General features: G+C 59.4%; 1 protein-coding gene across 1 annotated transcript; it reads right to left on the bottom strand.

Annotated features, from left to right (window-relative positions):
• Positions 1-580: 580 nt before the first annotated feature.
• Positions 581-20,915, bottom strand: MAP2K2 (mitogen-activated protein kinase kinase 2). Its single transcript, XM_059159485.1, has 11 exons — positions 20,639-20,915; positions 17,138-17,348; positions 12,940-13,086; positions 8,690-8,767; positions 8,021-8,072; positions 7,810-7,934; positions 6,999-7,212; positions 5,070-5,134; positions 3,696-3,757; positions 2,531-2,576; positions 581-976 (listed from the first exon to the last, which is right to left on the bottom strand). The coding sequence occupies exons 1-11, from the start codon at positions 20,728-20,730 to the stop codon at positions 866-868; spliced, it is 1,203 nt and encodes a 400-aa protein (XP_059015468.1). The 5' UTR covers positions 20,731-20,915; the 3' UTR covers positions 581-865.
• Between the last annotated feature and the right edge of the window lie 4,986 nt (positions 20,916-25,901).

Here is a 25,901-nt window from a genome sequence, read left to right on the forward strand (position 1 = left end):
TGCTGGAGGGCCTGAGGGACGCGCCCTGGGTGAGCAGAGGGGACGCGAAGAGCCACAGCCTGCAGGCGCGGGACTGCGCAGGCTCAGCGGGTCTGCGGGGCTTCTCGACCACGCCTGGAAGCCCGCTGCTTCCTTTCTGCCAAGTGTCAGCTCAGCACCTGCACTGAGAGCTGGGAGGGCAGCCCCTGCAGCACAGGAGGCGGTGAGCAGGTCCCTCCTGGGGGCACGTCACAGGCGGGTCAGTGGCGTGACAAGACCGAGGCAGGGAGCGGACCCCATGACCAGCAATGGGTGCTGGGGCGCACCTCTAGGGTGGGCGCCGGCGAGGGGAGCGACACAGGAGTGCGGGGCTGTGGCACCTCCTTCTCTGGTGAAAGACAGACACCGAGGTCTAGAGGGTCCCCCTGACGCTGCATCTCTTGGAAACAGAGCGAAGCCAGTTCCCGGTGCCTCCCCTACCCCATGACGCTGCCCCCAGGTGGGCGGGGGGCTCACAGGGAGCTCTCCCGGCCTGGGGCTAAGCCAGAGGCTCATCCGCACCCCCGTCCCCCCGCAACAAACGAACAAGGAGTACACTGGGCACGGTTTGCGTTTTCTTTCCCTGTTTTGTTTTAACCCTAAGAAGCAGGTCTGAGAAGACCCCGCGAGCAGCGTCACCCGTCACCCTTCCCCGGGGACCGGAGGCCACACCGGCTAGGACAGGCGGGAGCAAGGTTCAGTGTCCCCGCGGTGTGTGCGGGCGGCTCCGCGGACGGCGGAGGCAGAGGCGGGCCGGGCCGGGGAGGGGAGGCGCTGGCCTGGCCCGGCCTGGGCGGGAGGGGCGGGGCGCGGGTGGGACTGCGGGCAGGTCACCCGCAGGACCCTGTCACACGGCCGTGCGCGTGGGTGTGCTGGGCTGCTTCAGCCGCAGCGTTTTACACAACCAGCCGGCAAAATCCACTTCTTCCACCTCGGAGCGCTTGATGAAGGCGTGGCTCTGCAGGGAGGAGAGGCGTGTCAGGAAGGCCACGGCCCGCCCACTGCAGCTCGTGGGGGGCAGGGGGGTGGGGGGGTGGCAGGTGAGGTGGGCTCGTCAGCCCCGGACAGCGCCCAGCACCACCCATGTGGGGCCAGTCACGCTCTGAGGGGGACGGCACTGTCCCCAGCCCCTCGACGCCCAGAGCACCCCCATCGTGAAGCCCGCAAGGTCCCCAGACACCACCCGCTGTCCCCCACGGTCGCCCTGGGGAGAACGCCGGGTCTGGAACGGGAGAAGCGTCTGCGAGGACAGTGACTCCCCAACACGTTCTGTCTGGTCCAGCAGCCACGGGCCCGGAGAGCCTCCCAAGGCACTGACATTGGGCTCCCGGGGCTGAACAGAACTCAGCATTCTGTTTCGTTTCCAGAACTGTGAGAGCCACGTGGGGCCGGGGGCAACTGCACAGGACGGGACACTGGCAGTTCCCTCCTGAAGGCTGGGGGGCATGAGCAAGGCTGTCCCCAAGGGCGTGCAGGGCAGGGGCGGCCATGGGGGCTTGGGGGGCACGGGAGGGGTGCAGGCCTCGAGACGCCCAGCTGGGTGGCAGGACTCCCACGGTCTGGGTCAGCAGGCCCCATGGGAAGTGGTTTAAGTTGGGGCAGAAAGACCGGGGTGCCCCACGGGGTCAACACTGAGGAGCTCGTCTAGATCACTTATCTGTACACATATTGGTGGCAACACACGTGCCTATAACACGTATAACTGGAACTCTCTGCTGGCACCGGGGCACACAGACCCTTCCCACATGGTGCCCTCGGTGGTGCCCATGACCAGGAGACATTGGCTGTCACCGAAACTAACAGAGGAGGCAAGACTGGATAAGGTGCCTGGGGATGCCTCACAGGAGGTGCCAAAGCAGAGACCCCAGGATGGGGACAAGCCAGCCGAGAGGGCCACAGGATGTGTCCCCCGGGGAGCAGGACTGTCCTATGCAAAGGCCCTGAGGTGGAGACTCTGTGAAGGAGGCAGGAAGGCTGAGACTCCCTTCCTGGAAAGGTTGCGTCCTGACACTGAATAAAAGGCTCACGTTCTGCTGTGCCACAACGGGGGCCCAGTGCCCGGGACTCACAAGGTCTCGTGTCGTGGAGGTGGGTGAAGGGCGGGCTGCCGCAGGCATGGCAGGGCCGTGGGGATGAGAGCAGGCAGTGGAGGGGACTGAATGCACCAGTGGCCTCACTGCCCTGTGTCCCCTGCCCTGCCAGGGGCAGGGGAGTTTCGACGCCCACCCTGGTTCTCAAGGACATCAGATGACAGCCCTGGGACTGACAGGGAGGCTGGCAACCCTGGGTCTCCCCAGCCTATGAGGCCCCACCAGCCCCAGGAACACTCCTGACCACACCTCCAGGAGCCAAGAGCGCCACAGCCGCTCTAGACCCGCCCACTAGTGGAGCCAGGAGACCACAGACAGGGGCTCTCTGTGGGGACATGCCGTGCAAGACAGCAGAGCCGCTTGAGGGCTGCCTGGGGTCTATCCTCTCCCCGGGGCGAGCCCGTGCCCCTGGGGTCACTTACCGTGAGCATCTTCAGATCTGCTCGCTCTGCTGGGTTCTTTATTAGGCTGGAGAGAGGGAGAGAGAACGGGGGGGAGACGGCGCAGGGCAGTTAGCCAGCGGCCATGCGACCCCACCTTCTGAGCCATGACAGGTCAGCCCCTTCCCCGCGCCTGGCCCAGCTGAAGCCGATCATGACAAGGAGCAGGGGTGAAGGCAGGACCCCAGGCGAGGAAAGGGCAAGGGTCTGACACCAGGACGAGAAGGAAGGGGAAAGGCTGTGGGGACTCCTAGCCACTGCTCAGTCTGAGGCCAAACAGCAACAGCAAATAAACCCCCCTGATCTGGGAATCTGAATGCCAAAATGGAACTTTTTCCTTCAAAAAAGCAGAAATGCTCCTAAACACAGTTGCTCAAACCAGCCCGAAGTCAAACGGTGGCTGTTCAGAACCAAAAAAAACAAACAAACAAACAAACAAACAAAAAAAAAACCACACAAGGTGTAGAAAAACATTTACCCACACCGCTGGTTGGTGTGGCAGTGTGCTCGCCAGTGGTCGTGCAAAGGGCCAGTGGTCCCTTCACCCCCGGGAGTGGGTTTGCTACCGTGTGGGATGCAGTCCCCAGGCAGCAATGAGGCCGGCAGACTCCACCCGCCCTGACCTGGAGGACTGCCCTCAAGGTGAGGGGGTAGCCCCAGGCCCCCTTCCTACACCAGAGCCTGCTCGCCCCAGGCCCATGCTGACGCACTGAGAACAGCTGGCCGCCTGCCAGAACCCGACTTGGAAGGCCTGTTTGGAAGCTAGTGGGTTACAGGGCTTGAGGAATTAGGAAACCCGGAGGCCTGCTGGCGGAAAGCAGGCAGGAATGGCGTCATTTCCAAAGAGCCTGAAGTCTGGGTTTGTTCTGGGCTTTGGGGACAGCAGATGGACACCACGACTCAGCAGTCTTGGAAAGGGAACCTATCTGGGTTCTCAGGGGAGCTCCAGGTGCCCCGATGCCACCGCCCATGGGCAGTCCTGCCGCTGATCCAGGAAGGGGGACCTGGCCCAGGACCAGGAAGGAAGTGTGCACCTGGGCCGGGGCCGGGGTGTGGGAGCTGTCCCGGGAGGCAGGCGGGGCCTCTGGCGGCATCGCATCCTGCCCTGGCCCGCCCCAAGACCGTGCTGGGGGTGGTGGCACCTTACCATTTATTTACAAACTCCTGGAAATCCTGGGTGAAGACGCCACTGGGGAGCTTGGGAGGCGGCTGTGGGAGAGAGCAGAGAGTTGGCAGTTGGATGCTTGAAGAAGGTTCCAGAATCTTGGGGAGAAGGTGCTTCCGGGCCTGAATCCATGAGGACAGTCCAGCACTTTTGGGGGACCCTCAAGAGGCACCTCTCTTGGCCTTAGTCCCTTCCCCTTGCCAGAGGCGGAGGCCCCCCCCACCGACCCCTGCCTTCTGGCAGCTTCCCCACAGGACTTGTGGCCCGTCCTGCCAATTTGGTCTCAGGCTCATCTGGGGTTCTCTTTGGAAAGTTCTGGTTTGGGGATCACAGCTGGTTCTAGGGAGTAGAACAGGGCCCACCCATCTCCCGCCGGGGGTCTGCACCACTGGGGGAAGGGGTGGGGTATGAGGCAGCCGGTTCCAGAAGCCCAAGGAGCCTGGCCCCATGTGTATGTGCTGGGGTGGGCACAGCCGGGTGCAGGGTCAGGCCCCCGTCAGGGAAGGCAGCGGGCAGACTGCCCGGTGAAACCCAAGGGGCCCCCCTCCAGGCAGGGGTGGGAGGTGGCGGCGGGCTCCTGGGAGGACGGGTGTGGCTGCAGGTGCAGGGCGAGCTGTGTCACCAGAGCCGGCCTGTCCTGTTCTGTCACCACCAGCCTGCTCCAGGCCACTCACCCTGCCACCCTATGCTAAGCCAGTGCCACACGCCATCCCCTTTCTCTGCCCTGACTCCAGAGGACCCCCCGGAAGCATACTTCGGCCCAAAGGAGGCCTGGGAGGGGCGACACGGCCAGGCGGGGAGGGCGGGCTTTGGGGACAGGTCCCACTCTGTCCCTGTCCAGCCGCAGCCCAAGGAGGCTGCTCCCATCTTGCGACGTCTACGACAGAAACAACCCCACTACCTGCTCACACAGTGGCGAGGAAGATCTGGGGGGTCGGGCCCGCCACGCCTCCTGCCCTGAGCTGTCCCTGGGGACGGGGGTCATTCGTGACTGTGCGCGCAAGGACTCCGAGATGTGTGGAAGCTCCCGGGGATGGGGGGGCAGCTTGGGCGGGGGGGGGTTGTCCCGCAGCAGGACTATGGGGTTGTCTCTACTCCCCCCATCCCCACACGTGCACGCACACACGCACACACACGGGCACGTGAGTTCCGCCTGGGAAGTGGGACTCGTGCGGCACAGCAGGAAGGCCGCACTCCTACCCCCACGACTGGCCATCCGGAGGTCCTGCCCGTCCCGACTCCTCCCCAACAGAGTCCAGTTTCCGCGTGGCATCCCTTCCTCTGGGTAGCGACTTCCTAGTCCAAAGGCTTCACCTGCCCACGTGAAGACAAGCCAGAGGGGCCTCAGGTACGCACCTCGTTCACAATATAGTCCAGCAGCTCGAAGATGGCCATGGCCGGCCGGCTGTCTGTCCCGTGACCTGCGTGGGCCGAGACAAAACAGGGGTAAGGCAGGCGTTGGCCGAGTATCCTGCCCCTGACACTGGCCCAGAGCAGGGGAGGCGCCCCGGTGGGCTCCCTGCTGCTAGGCTCGCTTTCTGGGGACTCAGACTCAGACTCAGACTCAGCTTCTCTCTGAGCCTCCGGTGAGTTAACGAAACAAAACAAAGCAAAATGCCAAAATGAACAGGAGTGTTTTTTGAGAAGTCACACATCTGGCACGGTGCTGCTTCCAGGCTGTGCCGAAGTCACAACCCCTGCCGCGCGGTGCCCAGGCAGGCTGTGCGGGTGGTGCTGACCAGCAGCAAGGCTGGCGGCGTGACCTTGCACGGAGCCGCGGGTGAGGGCAGCATCAGGCCCCAAGTGCTGCCCAGACCGGACGACCAGCTGGGGGTAGCTGACCCCTGACTTCCACCCAGCTGGCCAGGGCCAGGTTTGGCAGCTGGACTTTCGCCTTCTGTCCCCTGTCCTGAAATGGGCATGAGGGCCGGGGCTGGGGGAGGTGCTGGCAGGCCAAGGTGGCCTGGCACGGCCCGCCACTCCTCCCTGCTGGGACAGGGCCACAGCTGAACACCCGCGATGCCATCTGGGAGTCGGTGTGGGGAGCGACAGAGCAAGGGCCTGGGGACACAGATGGGAGCAGTGGTAGGCGGTTTCTACCCTTGGAGAAAATCAAGACACCCCAGCGGTGAGGGTCTGTCCCTAGAAAAGGAGAAGCTGGGCACAAAAATACTGTGAAAGTTGCTGTTGGATGGCCTGTGTCCATGAACCGCAAAAACAATGCGGTCCACTACACTGAGACACACGGCTGTGAGCAGGAGCAAAGTTTTGACCCATGCCGTCCCGGGGACAGACCCTGAGCCCACGATGCGCAGGGAGGGAACCAGACACAGAAGGCCCCACAGGATGTGAGCCCACGCGTGCGACACGCCCAGACCAGGCCCCTCCACGGACAGGAAGGGGGCTCGTGGGGGCCGGGGGAGGAGACCCGAGTGGGTAAGGGGCTTCTTTTGGGGGTGATGGAACGTTCTGAAACTAGACGCTGGTTATGCTGGCGCAAGCTTGTGACGATACAGAATTCCACGATCCGTACACCTTCCACAAGTGAGGCCTGGGGAGCGTGAGGCCTAAGGGCTCCATGAAGCCGGCCGCGAACACGCCCAGCCGCACTCGGCTGCACGCTCCCTTGGCCTCGCTCGACTCCCTTCCTGTCACTTGACTTCAAAAATGGAAACCTGAGTCCTAAGCGCTGCTTCCTAATTACGCTGCAGCCACCGTAACCCTTTCTCTTCCACCCCCAGAACGCGCCCGGGGGAGCCCCCAACCTTCCAGGGGATTGCTGCTGTCCCGCAGAGTCCCCCAAAGCCCCCTGGCCTCTTGTCCGCTCCCACGCTGTGTCAGGGCTGAAGCGGACAAGCCACCCAAGGAAATTCTGAGCCATCCCTTGCAGGTTCTGCAAGGCCCGGCCCCAACACAGCAGAACGTTCACCGCCAAGTCCAGGCGGCAGGCACGTAGGTGGCTCGCGGGGCCATCCTCGTGTGATGAAATGCTGGGAAACCCACCAACCAGCAGCCTGGCTGAGGAGATCGTTTCCAGAACAACTGCCCCCCGCAGCCCTCCCAGGCTGGCCACAACCTGCGCAGCTGCCTTAGATGGCAATGGCCTGGGGAACCGTCCCCAGAAGCCTCGGGACCACCCGGGACTGCTGAGCACAGTTAAGGCAACCCGGGGGACGGCTGGTGCTGAAGGGGCCAGAGCAGAGGCAGCTGCGGACCCCGTGCAAGGCACTCCCCACATTCGGCTCGCGGCCTGTCCCAGCCCGAAGTTCCAGAGTCAGGCCGTACCGCTGATGGGGCGTCCGGGGGGTCTCGGCCGCGGCGAGATGCTGTGAGGCTCTCCTTCTACCCCGTCCACCACGGGCCGGCCAAATATGGCCTCCAGCTCCTTGGCGTCTGGCGGGGGTATGGGGTACCTTCCGATGGACAGCTCCACCAGCGACAGCCCCATGCTCCAGATGTCCGACTGCACGGAGTAGTGCGTGCCCTGCAGCCGCTCCGGCTGTCGGCGAGAGAGCAGAGAGACGCCCCAAGGGGCGCTGGGACCTGGGATCGCACGTGGCGCTCCTCCTGCAGCCCCATCCAGGCCTGGGCCACCCTCCAGAGACCCAGCAGCGGAGAGAGAGCGACTCCCGCTCCTCCCTGCCCCTGCCGCAGGACCACGACGCTCCTGGCCGGGGCTGACAACGGCGCTCAATGGCCCGACCTCCGGCCCTTTTGGGAAAGGGGGGCCGCCCCAGCAAAGGCAGAGGGATGCCTCCTCCTCCACGACAGTCCCAACACTAGCTTCTCCGAGTCTGCTCCTGAGGTCACCCAGATGTTTCCTAAGCTATCTGGGGGGGTAGACTCTCGGCCCAGAAGCTGCCTGACTGCTCTCCTGCACGGGGCTCTTCCTGTCAGCGGGAGGCACCGGGCGGCACTTCCAGAGAGAACCCGGCGTGTGGGCAGAGAGCCCCAGTGAGAATCTGACAGAGAAGAGAAACCAGCGGAAACGGGAAGTGTACTGCGGAGAACCGCAGGCTTTGGAAAAGCTTCTGGAAAACGGGACAGCTGACAGGCCAGGGAGGATCCAGCCCTCCTCACGGCCCGATGGACTTACAGACATGTAGGACCGCGTTCCCACGAAGGAGTTGGCCATGGAGTCGATGAGCTGTCCGCTCACCCCAAAATCGCACAGCTTGATCTCCCCTCGGGAGTTGACGAGGATGTTGGAAGGTTTCACATCTAAGGGCAGGGCCAGGGCGGGTGAGCGGGGAGCCTGGCCTGCCCGCCGGCCCCGCCCAGCCCCCAGGCACCCCTGCCTGGCTCACCTCGGTGCATGATCTGGTGCTTTTCCCGGAGATACGCCAAACCCCGGAGAACCTGTGGGGGAGCCCCAGGCTGGGGTCAGCACCGTGGGCAGACCTAAGGGGCCGCCAGTCTGCTAGACCTAAGGGCCCACGAGCTCAGGGAGGAGCCCGCGTTGAGGGGCGGGGGCAAGTGAGAAGAGCAGCAGGGCCGGTCCTTCTGTCCCAGGTCAGCGGGCACATGCACGGCCCACTGGCCAGGCAGGCGCTCAGCAGGGACTGGCCAGGCCCAAGGCCCAGCAGGGGGGCTGCCCTGCCCCGACGGGGATCATCTGGGGAGCGCTTCCGAGCTGAGTTTGCATGGAGGCCCTGCAGGTGGACAGCCATTTCACCAAGGGACAGTGGCACTGTGGGGTCCTATGCAGCTGGGGCCCTTGCCACTTGGGCCCTGGGTACCCCTGACACCTGAATGGGGAAGGGAAGCATCACTCCCGTTTATAGGCCACAAGATGCCACTGGCCAGGCCCGCAGATGGGAGAGATGGGCGTGGGCTGCAGTCCCGGGCTTCCGGTGGCTGCTCTGACTCTGGCCACATGAAGGGGGTGGGGAGAGTAAACCCGGGCAGAGCACTCGGCCAGGAGCATGCGCACAGCCCCCAGCGCTTGCCTGGCCAGAGGGGCCGGAGCCACTTACCGCAATGCTGACCTTCCCCAGGATCTCCTCGGGAATTCTCTTGGCTTCTTTCAACACCTGGTCCAGGGAGCCACCATCCTAGGGTCAGCACAGAAAAAAAAAAAAAAGCCAGCCGTGCTGAGTGGGTGGCCGGGCAAGGCCTGCAGGGCAGAGGGTGGTCCCGCGAGGGACACCGGAGCAGCAGGTCGGAAGGCGAAGCATTTCCCCGGTTCCCGGCGAGCCGAAGCCTGGCTTCCTCCACAGGAAGCAGAGGCCAGACCACTGCCAAGTGCCACCTGCTGGCCCAGCGTGGGGCCTCCTTCAGGCCCTCGCAGCTCTGGGGCTCCAGAACGGCCCATCCAGTAAGGAAGGACAAGGCAGTACGCTCCCTCGGCGGCCTGGCCTTCCGGGAGCCCAGGCCTCTGACTCAGCTGGCCTTCCCAGGTTGCCACGGCAGCGGCGGGCGAGGCAGAGAGCCGGGCTGGCAATCAGAGCAACCACGAAGGCGCCAGAGCTCCACCGCCTGCTTCTGGGGCCTGGGTTCCAGTCCTGCCAGCCCGAGGCAGCCGCACCGCACTGGGGTCAGAGAGCTGGGACACGAGGCCAGGAGGCACCGGGGGAGGCACCGGGGGATGGAGTCGCTCCCCTGCCTCTGGCCAATAGGTCCGGTGCTGTGCTCCCTGCACAGGTCCCACTCAGCTCCCCACCCCAGGCCTGGCCTTAAATCCACAGGCTGCCTGACAGCAAACCAGGAGACCAAGCCCAGGCCAGGGTCCCCGCTGGGCCCCCCGGGACGCCAGGTGGGACACGACGGGGAGGGCCGGGGACCTGCCGTCTCCAGCACTTCTACTCCAGCCTTGCTCAGTTAGAAAGGCCGGGGGTGGGAGCTCTAGAACACCCAGCACGCTGTGAAGCTTCCACAACCAGCAAGTGACTCTGGCCTAGCTCCTGCTGGAGGGGCGGAGTGTGCACAGGGAAAGGCCTGGCCCGGGAGAAACCCACGGGCCCAGCCTTCCTGGGTCCGCTGCAGGACCAGCAGGAAGGCCTTCGAGGGTCCGCTGTCCCCTCTACCTGCCAACCGTAGAAGCTTACCGCAAAATTCTTTCTAAACCAGGACCCTGCTTTCCAACACAGCTCCTTTCGCTCTGGACTTTTTCATGGAGCCACGGCAGGTTTCTAGATGAGGACGTCCGGGGAGGCACCCCAGAAAGGCTACGGCAGGCCAGACCCCGCGCGGGGACCCCGTCAGCGGCTCTGACAGTTCGGGGAATGGACAATTCCGTCCCCTCTCTGGCTGCCACTGCCTCGCCCCATCCCCGTGTCCACCACAGACGTCTGCAGACGCGGCCCAGCGTCTGTCGGGGCAGGATCGCTTCTGGATGAGACCCCGGTCCACGCTGAGAAGACTGTAAGTTGCTCAAGTCACGCTGACAGGAAGTGGTGCAGGAGACAGCACAACTGGGTCCCTCTGACCCCAAATGTCACACCCTGTGCAGCGTCATGCGCTTTCGTTTTGTGTGTGTTCTAAGTGTTCCGGGAACGGCGCTCTTACTAAGCAAGCGCCGCTCGAATACTGTCTTAGAAAAAAGCTCAGGGGCGCCTGGGTGGCTCAGTGGATTAAGCCGCTGCCTTCGGCTCAGGTCATGATCTCAGGGTCCTGGGATCGAGTCCCGTATCGGGCTCTCTGCTCAGCAGGGAGCCTGCTTCCCTCTCTCTCTCTGCCTGCCTCTCTGCCTGCTTGTGATCTCTGTCAAATAAATAAATAAAATCTTAAAAAAAAAAAAAAGAAAGAAAGAAAAAAGCTCCACCGTAGGGATGGCCGGGTGGCTCCGCTGGTATAGCGCCCAGCTCCCGGTTTCGGCTCCAGTCATGATCTCTGGGTCGTGAGGTCAAGCCCCGCGTCGGGCTCAGTGTGGAGCCTGCTGGAAATGCTGCCCCTTCCCTTGCTCATGCAATCTCCCTCCCTCTCTCTCTCAAAACAAAAGCAATTATAGGTAAGCGACCCTCTCCTCTCCCTAAGTTTCCACTTGCCTCCCCTGAAATGTGGCTTCCAGATCCTTCTGTGTATTTGCATACGCTCCCATATGCGCTGGAAAACACAGAGTTTAAGAACTCTACGTAAGTGGGCTCCCGTGATGCCTATTTCCTCCCTCGGCACGTCAGCACCGTCTCCCCTCCCTGCGGCCCGGTACCGTTCCTTACCTCTCCCCGACCAGCGGATGTGTGATTTTCACTATTACAGAACAAGAGAGCACGTGCTTCAGATGTGACTAGATGCCCCAAAATACCAACAGGTGCCTCTGAACAGACAGTAAGCTGCCCCCCAGATACCCACGGTCTGCAGGGTCCATGCCCTGAGTTGTCCGTGACAGCCCCAGAAGCCAGCAGGTGTGGCCTGGAGAGTTCCCCTTTCTGTGCTGAGACTGGGCTGCTCACCCCCTCCTCGGGGTCTCTGCTTGCAAGCCAGGGCTGGAATCGACTCGGTCGGGAACAGGAGCCGATTCACACCCAAACCTGCACAGAGACTGCATCTCACTCTGTGCTCCCTGCTCCAGACTCCGCAGGAAGACTGGACCCCCCCACCCCCACCCCCGGGGCAGGCACTGCCACCCCGACGGGTGCAGTGGGGGGAACCTGGTCCCAAGTCACGCCTTTGGGAGGTGTGCGGTGGAGTATAAGCTGACCCTGAGCTGTCCCGCCATGTGGCACACGAGTGAGTGTGGCAGGAACGTCCCGCACACTTAGAGAGGCCCTGGGCACACGGGGCAGTTCTATGCACGGCCACGTTGAGGTGGAAACACCACGAAGGCCAGTGGGACAGCCTTCCCCTTCCGGTATCTTATGATCCGTTTGTTCTTACCCCTTCCTTGACCGCAGCGCCCCCTCCCAAAGGCTCCTGGCTAACCGGTGGGCAGGGCAGCAGCGCTCAGCGCTGGTGCACACCTCACCCGACGGCAATGCGGGAGGGAGCCGCTGCCCTCCTCCGCTGCCCCGCAGGAAATCTCACCAAGAAAACCCAACCAGGAATATGCAGTGGGTGGGCACGACACACCCCTGGGACCGCCAGCACCTCTCCCCGCCCCAGCAGCTCCTCCTCGTGCTGCTGGGGGCAGACGCCTCATGCGGGAAACCTCTGCTTAGGTTCACCGACAACAGAAGCAGAAGGCAGGCCAGGCTGAATCGCTCCCCCTCCTCTATGAGGGCAAGAGGCACCTCTGAATTCCCACTGCGTTCGGGGAAAACAGGAAGAGAAGGCAAAGGGTGCCCCTTGGATCACAAAGGGACGCCCCGTCCTTTCTCGCGCCAGGTGCCTGTCTGCAGCGACCGCCAGACGGGCGGCGGGTTTGACCTCCCGCTCCCTCTGCGTCTGGGCGCTGCCGGGCCAGGAGCCTGGGGCCAGGTAGGCACAGGGCGGGAGGGCGGGAAGCACCTTCTCCAGGGCAGGGTCCCGCCACGCGGCTGCTCACTACGCTCTCCTCTGGCTGCTTGCTCAAACTCACTTCCTGCCTCCGTTACAAAACCATCAGGGAAGAGCGCGCCGTGCCTGCAAGGCGTAACCGAAGCCCCCGGGCCCGAGGTCACCGCATCCTGGTTTTGCAAGGGCCCCAAAGGGCCTGCGCCCAGACGGCCCGGCCGCGCGCAGCCCCGTACCTGACGAATCAGGCTCTGCCCGGGGCCGGCAGCACCTCCTCCCAGGGCCCTCAGCTCTGACCACTTCTGCTTTCGTTATCCCCGATCTCACCCATTTCTGAGGTTCAAGACCGGCGTTTCTTAACAAGGGGGCTCATCAGAACCAACAGGGTGGTTTGAAACAAGATCGGTTCCCGGGTTCCACCCCGGAGCTCCTGATTCCACAGACCCGAGCTGGGTGGCAAAGCCGGGTCTCACCCTGAGCAGAGCGCACAGATCGCTGCCCTCTGCTCCGGGGCTCCGGGGCCCCTGGGCCCGGGACTTCGCCTCCGGGACCTCATCCCACCTCTGGCCCAAGGACATTCCTTGCGCTGCTGCTCCCAACAGGTGGGAAACCTGGGCCCGCCACCCCGACGGCGTTCGATGAACGACCCGACAGGCTCTGGCCGCGACTGGGACACGGACCGTGGGGAAAGGGACGCCGGCTGCCCGCGAGCCAGTGGGGAATGGCTTCCACCAGGTGTGCGGGCAGAGGCCAGGCTGCAAGCAGGGCGTCTTGTGCGTACAGAACTGGGGACCTAGGACACGGCCGCGAGGCACGGAGCGTCCCCAGGGGACCCAGCAGCAGCGGGCGCACTCACCATGTGCTCCATGCAGATGCTGATCTCGCCGTCGCTGTAGAAGGCCCCGTAGAAGCCCACGATGTACGGAGAGTTACACTCGTGTAGCACCTGCAGCTCGCGGATGATCTGGTTCCGGATGGCCGGCTTGATCTCCAGGTGGATCAGCTGCGGGGGGAAGTGAAGGGGGCTCAGACCAGGCTTCGAGGGGGCCCAGGAGGAGGTGGCTTTGGCCCCCGACCCTCAATGTGCTCACGGCAGCTTTTGACACTGTGCAATCCGCGCCAAGGCACTTACCTAGAGAACAAAAACACATGTCCACACACACACTCATTCGGCTGTGTTCGCACAGCAGGACTCACAGCTGCCAGAGTGCGGCAGCCACCCTAGTGTTCCTCGCCAGGTGAAGAGACACACGTGACCCACACCACGCACGGGCACGCCGCTCCGCCAGGACAGGAGCGAGACGCCCTCCGTGCTGCTCCGGGGATGGGCCCCGAGCCCACGACGCTCAGGCAGGGAACCACCTGGAGGAGGCTCCTGGCTCCCCTTCCACCGAGTTCAAGTCAGCGGAACGGGGACTCCCCCACGGCATCCCGACGTTCACACGGGAAGAAACCCGAGGACCGTCTGGAGAGATGCAGTCACGGCTGACAAATCTGACAGCAACGCCCAACGGGAAAGCGTCGAAGCCGGGGCTCCACGTCTGGGCCGCTTAGAATCCCAGCTGCTCCGACCACTGCAATAGGACAACAGAACGTTATTTCCACCTGCCTGTCAGGGGCGTCTGAACCTATCGCCAGAGGTCCCACGTTTCATCGGAGCCCTGTGATAGGGAGAGGGAGCGACAAAGACTTGCTCGGAGGGGACACGCGCCTGGAAGGACAAGTGGGAGTTGGCCGGACATATGTGGTGGCCAGTGGGGGGGGGGCGGCGGCAAAATGCTGACTGAGGCCACCAAGGCAGGAAGGGGTATGCGCCAAGCTCAGGGAGGCACACAGTATGTGTGGGGAGCAACACCTGCTCCCCGATGACTCCAGCCACCTTGAGAACAGCAGAAGGTCTTTGTGGCACTTCTCGCCACTCCCTGGCAAAGCTTCATACCTCCACCTGGGAAGGCAAGCTCTGGCCATGGGTTCCAGGCCCTGTGCTCCCCCCCAGGGCTACCCCCAGTAGGACTTGGGGATGCTCTCTCCTCTGGGGGAACCGCATCTGTGACGTGATGCCAACAGGCACACAGGAGATGCTGGTATGAAAAGTTGCGGTCTACGCGGAAGGCAGGACGTCTGCTCTCAAAATCCCAGAAAGATTTCCTGAGGCCGAAGGATGAGCCCCACAGGGTGACAGAGGCCAACATTAGCCACAGAAATAAACCGGGCCTCGTGTTTAGTTGTAAACCCTCCGCCTACCACGGCGTTTCGAGAGTGCAAAGAAACAGAAATGACTCTTTTCACGTATTTTAACTCAATGCAGCATATCAAAAAATGACTGTTTCAGGGGCGCCTGGGTGGCTCAGTGGGTTAAAGCCTCTGCCTTCAGTTCAGGTCATGATCCCAGGGTCCAGGGATGGAGCCCGCATCGGGCTCTCAGCTCAGTGAGGAGACTGTTTCCCTTCCTCTCTCTCTGCCTGCCTCTCTGCCTGCTTGTGATCTCTGTCAAATATAAAAAAAAAAGACTGTTTCAACATGCAATCCATGTAAAAAATATTCATGCAATGGTCCCATACTGAGCCTCTGAAACCTGGTGCCATGGTTCTCTGCACGACAGCACACCCCAGCCGCGTCTCGGGGGCTCCGTGCACACGGCTGACCAGGCGGCCGCCACGGACACCGCAGCCACAGATGAGCGACCGAGCAGGGTAGCAAGAACTCCAGGCTTTGCACCAGAGGACGGGGAGGAGGGAGGGCACAGGTGGGCGGCACCGGATGGAAACCCGGAGGTCACAGGAGCCTGGAGCTGGGGCCCGGCATGTGAAGGACGGCCACCGGAAGTCAAGATGTTTCTGGGAAAGGTGTGGGGAGGATGCAGGAGCTCGTGGGCCACTTCCACCCGGGCCTGCAGGGTGGGCCTTCCAGGTCCCCAAGGAGCCACACGGAGTGCATATGGACAAAGAGCGGGCACGGGAAGGGGCACACTTCTGAGCACACATTTCCACAGCTCCCCAGGGACGGGGAGAACCGCCCCCATGCAGGTTCTAGAGGCTCGACCCTGTTTCCAGGGGCACGTGGCTGCCGAGCCGTCAAGCGTACATCAGGGCAGGGCTCCCGGGTCACCCAAACCCACGCTCTCTCCACGCCACCACCTGGGGTCATGCGCACTCGGGAGCTGGTGACCCAAGGACGGCGCTAGCCATTCAAGCCCAACACCAAGCCCATCCAGGAGTTTCGGCGACTTCTACTGTGGAATGGGGGTGCACACAAGAAAGAGAAGGGAAGACATTCTCGAGGCAAGACGCTGACAGTTCCTCCAGGTCAGGCCCAACAGGAAAGGGCAGACCCAAGAGGGCTCACACCCAACTCAGATGCCGACCCACCTTGGCCCGTTTCCTTGTGTGTAAAATGGAGCTTTTGCTCCCCTGAGACCAGAACAGGACACCAGCTCTGCTGCGCAGCAGCCACTCAAAGGATGGCAGCCAGGACCACGACGTGGCCTCGCAAGGGCCACAGATCCCCATCAGAGGCAAGCAAGCGCGACGCCCTAACAGGCTCCTCTGCCCGAGTTCTGGGGAGCCAAGGAGAGCACGTGCCCAACACACACCCTAATTTACCCTACGGCCCCCGGGGCCTGAGCAACGCAGAGGTCTCGGCCCCCCGGGCTCGCAGAAGCATGCAGGAGTCAGAACGCAACGCGTGAGTCAAGAACACACTTTCTATCACATGTGGTTGTAAACCTCAAGACCAGTTCACTCGGGGCTTACAGAACAGCTCTGCTCTCTCCCGGCTGTCATACTGGTTAGGAACATCCTCTGCTGATCCAAGAGGCCACAGGGATGCTGGCAACAAAGGGTCCTGCCTGGGAAGAAGCCCCACCCAGGCTGTTTCTGGAGATCTGATGACCTTAAGTCCTCACAAAGCCCAGAATCCATACGCGGCACCCGTTGGTGCCCCCGGCGACCACTCAGCTGGCCTGGGGGCTCTCCGAGGTCCCCAATGCTGACCTGGGCCAGCACGCTGTTCGCAGGGTCCCTCCCCCACACCAGCCATGGATCTGCTTTTCTATCCCTGCTTTTTTTTTTTCTATCCCTTTTTTTTTTTCTATCCCTGCTTTTCATCTGCTTTTCTATCCCTGCTCATGGGGTGACAGCAGACCCGAGATTTCTGGGGTCTCCAGATGAGCAAAGGCTGCCTGTGTGGAGGGGGTAGAGCCAGGTCTCGGAGGGCGGCGGTGATCCAGGGGCAGGAGGAACAGGCCAGGGGCCAGCCAGCCAGCCCAGCGCTCCTGGGAAAGGCAGGACAGTGGGCACCACGCAGGCATGGGGTGCCTGGGTTTCTGAGCATGCGCAGTAGGACCTATGGGGGAGGGGACTCCAGAAGAGCTGATTTTCCCTGCCTGAGAGAACATGCCTGTAGGAGCAGAATAATTTGTCACACAAAGTCCCCTGCTTATGTGAGCCACTATCCCCAAAGGGTCACATCCTCCTATTCTCCACCCATCCAGCTGGCAGGGACCGCTCAGCTGGGAGCCCGGGTGAGGGCGCCAGCCTAGAACCATCCGGACGTTTCTGAGCACGGGAGTGTAAGTTCTGGAAGGCAGAAGTCAGGGACAGAAGGGAAGAGATGTTCAAGGCAGAGGGGCACTGCCGTGTCCTAACCAGAGGCCGGCTCTCCCTGAGGACCGAGGCGGGCTGACAGTGCCAAGCCCAGGGGCCCATCGGAAAGCAGAGGCCTGGGGCGCCTGGGTGGCTCAATGGGTTAAAGCCTCGGCCTTCGGCTCAGGTCATGATCCCAGGGTCCTGGGATTGAGCCCCACATCGGGCTCTCTGCTCGGTGGGGAGCCTGCTTCCTCCTCTCTCTCTCCCTGCCTCTCTGCCTTACTTGTGACCTCTGTCAAATAAAAAAACAGAAATCTTCAAAAAAAAAAAAGAAAAGAAAAAAAAAAAGCAGAGGCCTGCACCTTTCAAACCTACCCCTTATTTCGGGGGGGTGGGCGGGGGCTGCCCCACCACACACCGCCGCAGGGCTCAGGGATGGAGGGCCCGCCCTCACCGGCCGCCCCTCACCTTTCTCGCCATGATGAGTCCGGACGGTCTGTGCTGGACCTTGGTGACCACCCCGCCGTTCCCAGCTCCCAGCTCCGAGATCCGTTCAAAGTCATCGTCCTTGAGCTCCCCGACCTTGGCCTTTTGGGTGAGGAAGGCTTCCAGTCGCTTCTTCTGCTGCTCATCCAGTTCTAGCTCTGCCAGCTTCTTCTGGAGGTCCACCAAGTTTGCTCTGCAAAGACCCAAAGGGCAAGGGCCAGTGAAGACAGTGCAGGCTGCGGAAAGAGGACTGCGCCTGGCCGGGCTCAGGGGGAGGCCGCCGAGTGCCAGGCCCCAGGTGCGCGGCCGCAAGGACACCGGGATGGATCAGACACCAGCCCCTCCTTCGGGACCGGCTTGGCTCACTGGTGCTGGTCTCAGACCCAGGAGCTTCCGTTCCTGACACGAGGACTCTCGACCGCGTGGGAAGGAGACGCGGGAACAGGGAGGGGATGGGCGGGGGGCGAGCCTTGGGTCAGGCGAGGGAAGGCTCAGGCGGACACAGAGGAGGAAACTCGTGCTGAGCGGGGTCAGGGCCAGGAACAAGAGCCGCGGGGCAGAAGACAGAAGCTGCAAGATTCCTGCCTTTCAAGTACACGAACGACACAGGAGCACTTGCGGGGAAATGAAGAGGGGCAGAGAGCGCAGAATTCCCAGGGCGCGGCCGCCCAGCCAGCAGGCTTTAGGACGTTACTCTAAACATGAAGCATTTATGTGCACAAACGTTCCTGCAGCCGGTCCTTAAAAAACAACCAGGGGCGCCTAGGTGATGCAGTTGGTTAAGTGTCTGGTTCTTGATTTCGGCTCAGGTCATGATCTCAGGTCACGGGATCATGCCCCACATCGGGCTCCATGCTCAGGGTGGCATCTGCTTGGGGTTCTCTCCCTCCCCTACGCTCTCTCAAATAAAAAAATAAATCTTTAAAAAAAGAAAAAAAAGGAAAGAAAAAAACCCAATACCCCACCATATACACCCCTTTCTTAGGTGATATGAGGAATTTCCCAAGGAATTTTGACCGGAAGCTATTCTCACGAATGCCTTGACTTTGACCCAAATCCTGGAGTCAACAGCAGCTCCCTGTAACAGGTGGGCAGACATTAGCTCAATGCACCAAAGGGCTAACCCACTGCTGTCCCAAAGGTCATGTGGGCAATTTTTTTTTTACACGTGTACAATTAAAATTTTTCTGGCTACGTTAAAAAATATCTATCAGGTGAAATTAGTTTTATCATATTCAATTTAACCCATCAAAAACAAATTTCGGGGCGCCTGGGTGGCTCAGTGGCTTAAAGCGTCTGCCTTCGGCTCAGGTCATGATCCCAGGATCCTGGGATCAAGCCCCACATCGGGCTCTCTGCTCGGCGGGGAGCCTGCTTCCCCCTCTCTCTCTGCCTGCCTCTCTGCCTACTTGTGATCTCTGTCTGTCAAATAAATAAATAAAATCTTAAAAAAAAATACAAATTTCAACATGTAATCAGTATAAACAAATTAATGAAAACTTATTTTCCTTTTTCTTCATATAAGGCCTCTGGAATCTGGCAGGCATATTACACATCCAGCTCCCCTGAATTTGGACCTGGCACATGTCAAATCCCGGCAGTGGCCAGGGGCTGACTGGACCAGAGATGGTGGGCAGCTCAGAGAGTCTCTAAAGGTCCCTGGGTGTTACCTGGCCACTGATTTCTGAGGGTTTTTAAGAGGCTGACCCCCAACTTGGGGGAGACCTGGCGGGGGGATTCAAGCAGGGAATGAAGGGGGGACTGGGGCTCTCTCAGGAAACTTCCAAACCTCAGACTGGACCGTAACTAGGCTAGAACTTGGAGGCTGAGCAAAGGGGCACAGGCTGGGAACGAGGTGAGGGGAGTCACCGGAGCTGCTACGGCGAGAAGCTGCTAGAAGGCAGGGGACTAGGTGCTACTTCCTGAACACACACCAGGGCTTACGAACACCACCTTGTTTCACGCTCAAGATTTTCCTGGAAGGTGGGTATCTTGTAGTTCCAGCTCACGTAGGAGGGAACAGGTTCCGAGAGGTTCAGTAACCTGCCTGTGGGTCGCAATGCAGGGAACTGGCAATGCCTAGAACCAAACCCGTGTCCATCCTCACTGCCAAGCCGTGCTCATCACCCACGGTGCTGAGCCGGGACCGAGGGCCTACTAGGCGCTCCCTGAAAGCCTGGGTAACAGAGACCTGGACGAGGAAGGGACAGAGGAGGGAAGGCAAAGGGATGAGTGCACACGACACGCTTTTCCCCTAAAGGGCTGAAGAGGTGGCTTTTGAGGCCAGACGCTGCAAAGTCGTCTTCGCCGGGCCCTGCCATCTGAACATGCGTCCTGGTCGTCAGCTGATCCATCCACTTTACATGGACTAGCAACCCAGCTGTGGCTACAAGGAAACCCTGGAATCCCAACGGCTGGCTTCCTCTGCAGGGGGCCGTTCTGGAAGGGGTGGAAATCAGAAGCGAGGAGAGAGAATGGAGAAGGCGCTCTCCTGCGGGAAGAGTCAGCAGCGGCTTTTGAAAATAAGGACCCGGTCCCCATGTCGAGCTGCCTGCTCAGAGACAGAGAAAGAGGCCAAGCCGCACACACAGGCCTCAGACCCTCTTGCCCGGGGCACAGGGGCCGGGTCCCCTGAGTGGGGCCACGCACGCTGCTCCCCCATCGCACCTGGGTCTCAGGGGGTCACGCCACACCCACAGCAAACAGACCCCAGCCAGGGGCCTCTGCCACCGTCCTGCTCCTCTTTACTGTGGGGGACAGGAGTGGGGAGATTCCAGGGACGTCTATGGCCAAGGGATCACCCTCGCTTGACCTCGCAAGTGTGTGCCCCTCCCACAGCAGGATTCCCGGTCTCAAGACCCCACTGTCCCAGATGCTCCGTTCTGTCCCTGCCCCCAAAGCCCTCCTCTCTGCTGCCGTGCCTTGTCCTCCCTGCCAGGATCCCGCAGTTGACCTCACTGCTCAGGGGCCCCGACGGCCCCTGTGCCCTTAGAGACCCTCCACTAGTCTTCTCCCCTAGGGGGTCCTGGCTCATCCTAGCCCTCTACCGCCCTTCTCCTCCAGGGACCCTTCCCCCCACTCTCTGGTGTGCAAGCCCCCCCAATTTCACTACTGGGGCCCCATACCCCCTCTTCTTCCTCAGGGACCTCCCCCTGGCTTCATTCTCCCCTCAGACTCCTCCCCACCGCCCTCAACTCCATCTCCCTCCTCCAGACCTCCCACCCCGTCCTCTTCTCCCAGAGACCCTCTCCCCAGAACACACGACAGGGACCCCCTCTCCTGACTCAATCCTCGGGGTCCCGCACCCCGTCCTCTCCACTCAGGGACCCCCTGCCCCAGCCTTACTAACCAGGGCCCCCCTCCCCTCAACCTCCCTACCGAGAGCGCGGCCCCCCATCCTCTTCGCCGAGGGCCCCGCGGCCCGACCTCACTGCTCAGGGACCCCCGCCCCTTCCTCACCCCGGCCAAGCCCGGCCTACTCACTCGGAGGCGCCCTCGCTGGTGGGGGACGGGCCCTCGGCGATGGCGGGGTTGATAGTGAGCGCCGGCAGCACCGGCTTCCTCCGGGCCAGCATCGGGGCTCCGCGGGCCGGCGGCGGCGGCACCTCTAACCGGGGCCCATAGGGGGCGGGCCGGGAGCGGGCGGCGCCAACGCGAGCCCGGGGCTGCGGCCGCGGCCTCGGCGGGCGCCGGGGCGGCGAGTGAGGGCGTCGCTGCGGACCCGGACCGAGGGGCGCCGACGGGCACCGGGGCTGAGGCCGAGAAGCCGCCGCCGAGGAGGCCCTTCCGAGGCTGACGCTGCAGCCAGAGCCCGGGAAGCCCAGGGCAGGGAGGGGGAGCGACGAAATTGCGCGCCGGGCTATCGCGAGAGCCAGAGCCGGGAGCCGCGAGGCCCCGCCCCTGACCGCGGCGCGTGCGCGCCAGCCGTCGGCCGCCTTCCTGTGGTCGGGCGGGGGAAAGGGGCGGAGACCTACCGAGACGCCTCCAGGAGCGTGCACCCTTGCTCGCTTCCTTCAGCTGGTTTGCGCATGCGCCTGAAGCTCTGGGCGGAGGCGCAAAGGAGGCGGAGCCGGCGCAGCTGATGAGAGTGGGCAGGTGTGCGGGTTCGAGGCCAGACCCTGCGAGCCCCGTGGGTGTCGACTGGGGCTGCATGAGCCACTAAAATCCGCCAGATTTGTGGGAGACCACTCAGAGTCCATTGCAGTCTTTTTGTCGTTTATGGACACAGTCCCCGGAAAGAAAGCTCATTTCCAAACTTTGTTTTTAAGTCGTCTGAAATATATATGGCATAAAATTTACCACTTAATGTTCTGAGTGCACAGCTCGGTGGCATGAAGCTCACTCGTCCTGCGACCACCCCACCGTCCGTCTCCGGAACTTCCAGCTCCCCAAACGGAGGCTCTGTCCCCGCCAAGCACGGACTCCCCAGCCCCTGCCCCAGCCCCGGCTACCACCGGGCTCCTCTCTGCCTGGGTCGACGGGACTCCTCGGGGGACCTCAGATAATTGGAGTCATGTTGGTTTTTTAAAAGATTTTACTTATTTATTTGACAGACAGAGATCACAAGTAGGCAGAGAGGCAGGCAGAGAGAGGGGGAAGCAGGCTCCCTGCTGAGCAGAGAGCCCGATGCGGGACTCGATCCCAGAACCCTGAGATCATGATCTGAGCCAAAGGCAGAGGCTTAACCCACTGAGCCACCCGGGTGCCCTTCAGTCATTCTTTTGAAAGTTGGGTTGCCTAACTCTTTACGTAACAGATACTGTGCTGGGCACCAGAAATACAATGCTTAAAAAGTAGATACATGATAAATGTATGCATAATTGCAAAATGTAACAGTGATCCAAAGTGCCATGTAACTATGGTTCTCCCCGATTAAACTGGTATGCATGCCTACTTCTCCATCTCTAGATGATAAGCCTTTTTGGTTTTTTCCTCCCACTGCTCCCACCCACTCCCGGAAAGTTAGGGAGAAGGCTTATCTGCCTTCAAATAATGCCACGACCTTCCCCAGCTCTGGGTGTTTTTCTACCTTCCTTCTGTTCCGTAAAGTGATCTCTCCATCACTATTTTATTTTAGGCTCCACATACATATAGTCTTTTCATGGAGCTGTAACATTCATATAATAAACCCACAGGGGGCGCCTGGGTGACTCAGTGGGTTAAAGCCTCTGCCTTCCGCTCAGGTCATGATCTCAGGGTGGTAGGATTGAACCCCGCATCGGGCTCTCTGCTCAGCGGGGAGCCTGCTTCCCCCTCTCTCTCTGTCTGCCTCTCTGCCTACTTGTGATTTCTGTCAAATAAATAAATAAAATATTTAAAGAAATCATTAATAAACCCACAGTTCTTGGCTATTCCATTCCTTGAGGTTTGACAACTGTATATGCCCATGTACCAAACAAGATACAGAGCCCATCCATCACCCCCGAAAGTGTCCTCCGTACCCTTTTCAGTAAATTACCCTCACTCCTGTCAGCGGTGGTGCGTTAGTAAATGTTTAACAATGTTTTTTTTTTTTCTTAAGATTTTATTTATTCATTTGACACAGACAGAGATCACAAGTAGGCAGAGAGGCAGGAAGGAGTGGGGGGGGGAGCAGGATCCCCGCTTAGCGGAGAGCCTGATGCGGGGCTCGATCCCAGGACCCCGGGATCATGACCTGAACTGAAGGCAGAGGCTTCAACCCACTGAGCCACCCAGGCGCCCCTAATAATGGGTTTTGAAATGAGAGATGGATTGTCAGAGAGATGAAAAAGAGAGACAGGGAGGGAGGGGGAGAGAGAGAGAGAGACAGGCTGATTTGGAAAGAATGGTAACAACTGGTGCCAGTGAGACACACCAGGCCGCTGCACACCACTACCCTATAGACAGCCTAGAGTCTGATTTCTATCCCCATAGATTAGTTCTCTGTGTTCTAGAACTTTATGGAAATGCACAGTGTGTACTCTTTGGCATCGGACTTCTTTGGCCCTGCACAACGCTTTGCCATCCATCCACGTGGTTGCATCTAACCGTGGTGGGTTCTGTTTCCTCGCTCCGGGGTATGTGTCCTCTGGGGATGGCCCTTTCCTCTTCACTGAGGAGGATGAAGCGAACACATCCTTTCTAATGTTCAGAATTGTTGGTTTCCACTCATTCAGACTTGAGGGCTCGGCCACCAAGCCCCCTTTTCCATAAACTCCATAAACATAAATTCTGGATTCTGCCAGGGGCCTCTAGCCCCCTCCTTCTGGAATTTCTGATATACCCTGCCTGTTTCTGGCTTTTAGCTCTTGTCTTCCAACCCGCCATAGCGCTCTTGCATTATGTCCTTCCCACTAGCGATGACCGTTCTGAGGGCAAAGAGGTTCTTGGGTCCGTGTCTTTCTCCCCCAGCCCTGCTCCTCCTTGGAGATAACTAAAGCTTCCTACATTTATGCTGGTTGAACGAATGCAATGGCTGTTGCCGACCAGAACGGGACAAGGTTCCTGTTAGTCACGTGGTTCTCAGCACTTGATAGAGAACAATTTATTGTTGAGATAACAGTGTGGATTCGTGCCCTCTACCCTCTTCCCTATCTCTGCTCGCAAGCACATTCTGCTCGGAAGCCTCGCCCTGCTATCTATCTCCGTAGTTATAATTGATTCTAATCACAGCTCTCTTCGAACTTCTGTTCCCTGGTCCCAGAAACTTGGGTGTCTCCTGAATCTGCCCCCAGCCCAGGAAATAAATTTCTAAAAGCTTTGTTGATAGATTCAATGCAACGTGACATTTATCTCGTATTTATGCACAATCCCATATTAATAATGCATGGGACCCTCTTCTATCTCGAAATGCACCCTGAATGTTATCTTTCTCACCTGTGCAACGGATTAACAAAAACAATGTGGACAGGACCCATTTGGAAAGCAGTTTAGTACCATCTAGAACACACACAACCCAGCAATTCTACTCTTCGGCATCTAACCTAGGAAACTCCTGGCTTGTATATAACCAGGAGCCAGAACCACAAATGCTCTCAATGGCAGGAATCTGGAAACTACATAAGAACAAATCAATGGAAAAAATATGATCTAGAGTAGTCCCACAAAGAGATACTAAGCATCAGAAAACTCACAAATTAAGCAACATTAAAAAAATGCCTTGGCAATATGGGGTGCCCACTGGCTCACTCAGTGGAACAGGCAACTCTCGATCTCAAGGTCACGAGTTTGAGTCTTGCATTGAGCAGGGAAGCTTATTTAAAAAAATACAAGCCTTAAAAATATAAAATTACAGAATATGTCTTTAGGAGATCAAAACCCCAGTAAGGTACTGCTAAAAGTAAAAAGGCTAAAGTAAAAAGATTGACAATACCAAGTGCTGACAAGGATACAGAGCAACTGGGACTCACACTTTGCTGGTGGGAATGCGAAAATGGTACAGCATTTCTGGAAAAATGGTTTAGTGGTTTCTTAGAAAGGTAAATAAACACTTCCTCTACGACGTAGCAATCCCACTCCTGGGTTGTTTACCCAAGAGAAATGAACTCTTAGGCTCACCCCAGATCTGAACATGATTCGTCAAAAAAGCGTGATGGGTGATAGACCAAAAACTGGAAACAACCCAAGTGTTCTTCAATGGGTGAACTGATAAACAAAATCTGAATTGAATGAGTAAAAAAAAAAAAAATATATATGGATTAACTGCGCATGGGAATACTACTCAGTAATGAAAAGGAATGAACTGAGTACATACATGAACGTAAAGGCAGTTCAAAGGCAGTATGCTGACAAAAGGAAGGTAATCACAAAAAGTTACATGACGCAGGATTCCATGTACGTGAGGTCCCTAGAGAAGTCGCATACGTAGAGAAAGTAAGTAGATGGTGGGAGCTGGGTGGGGAGGGGGATAGAGAGCAGTTGTTTAGTGGATATTGGGTTTCATTTTGGGGTGATGACAGTGTTTTGGAACCAGAGAGAGCTGACGGTCACAGAACATTGTTACTGTTTTAAATGCAACTGAATTGTTCCCTTTGAAAGAGTTCATCCTTTTTTTTTTTTTAAGATTTTATTTATTCATTTGACAGAGAGAAAACAGTGAGAGAGGGAACACAAGCAGGGTGAGGGGAAGAGGGAGAAGCAGGTTTCCCACCGAGCAGGGAGCCCAACTCAGGGCTCCACGCAGGGCTCGATCCCAGGACCCTGGGACCGTGACCTGAGCTGAAGGCAGACGCTTAACGACTGAGACACCCAGGCACCCCTTACTGTGTACTTTTTCAACTTGACTTCATTGACGTCTTATTGGCAGCCCGAAGCGGGCCATGGTGGGAGTATTTGCATCATGGGAATTGGTGAATGTCATAAAAGAGAGCTGAAGGCATGATGTTATTGGTTCTCCAGACCGAGGGTCGGAAACCTTTTATAAAGCTTTTTAGAAAAACCTTTATAAAGAATCAGGTAGTACATGTTCGGTTTGTGGACCCTTCCAGTCTCTGTTGCATCTGCCCAACCCTGTCGGAGTGAAAAGCAGCCGTAAACCACATAACCCAATGGGCGTGGCCATGTACCAATAAAACTTTATTTACATAAACAGGTGGAGGGCCACAAGCATGTCAGCCCCTGGTTTAGGCTTTAAAGAGTGATGTAGAGAGACACCCAGGTGGTTTCGCTTGTTAAGCATCTGCCTTCCGGTCAGGTCATGATCCCAGGATCTCAGGATCAAGTCCCACATCAGGCTCCTTGCTCAGATGGCGAGCCTGCTTCTCCCTCTGCTCTCTCTCTCTCTCTG

Source organism: Mustela lutreola, chromosome 2, assembly GCF_030435805.1.
Source record: "Mustela lutreola isolate mMusLut2 chromosome 2, mMusLut2.pri, whole genome shotgun sequence".
In the NCBI taxonomy this organism is placed as follows: domain Eukaryota; kingdom Metazoa; phylum Chordata; class Mammalia; order Carnivora; family Mustelidae; genus Mustela; species Mustela lutreola.

Bases quoted from the DNA above. Each gene is read 5' to 3' on its own strand.
- MAP2K2 (XM_059159485.1), bottom strand. From the start codon at position 20,730: ATGCTGGCCCGGAGGAAGCCGGTGCTGCCGGCGCTCACTATCAACCCC. The intron at 17,349-20,638 runs GTGAGTAGGCCG...GGGTCTTTGCAG, and splicing joins ACCAGCGAGGGCGCCTCCGA to AGCAAACTTGGTGGACCTCC. The intron at 8,073-8,689 runs GTAAGTGGCTCC...GCTCCCCCACAG, and splicing joins TGGGGAAGGTCAGCATTGCG to GTTCTCCGGGGTTTGGCGTA.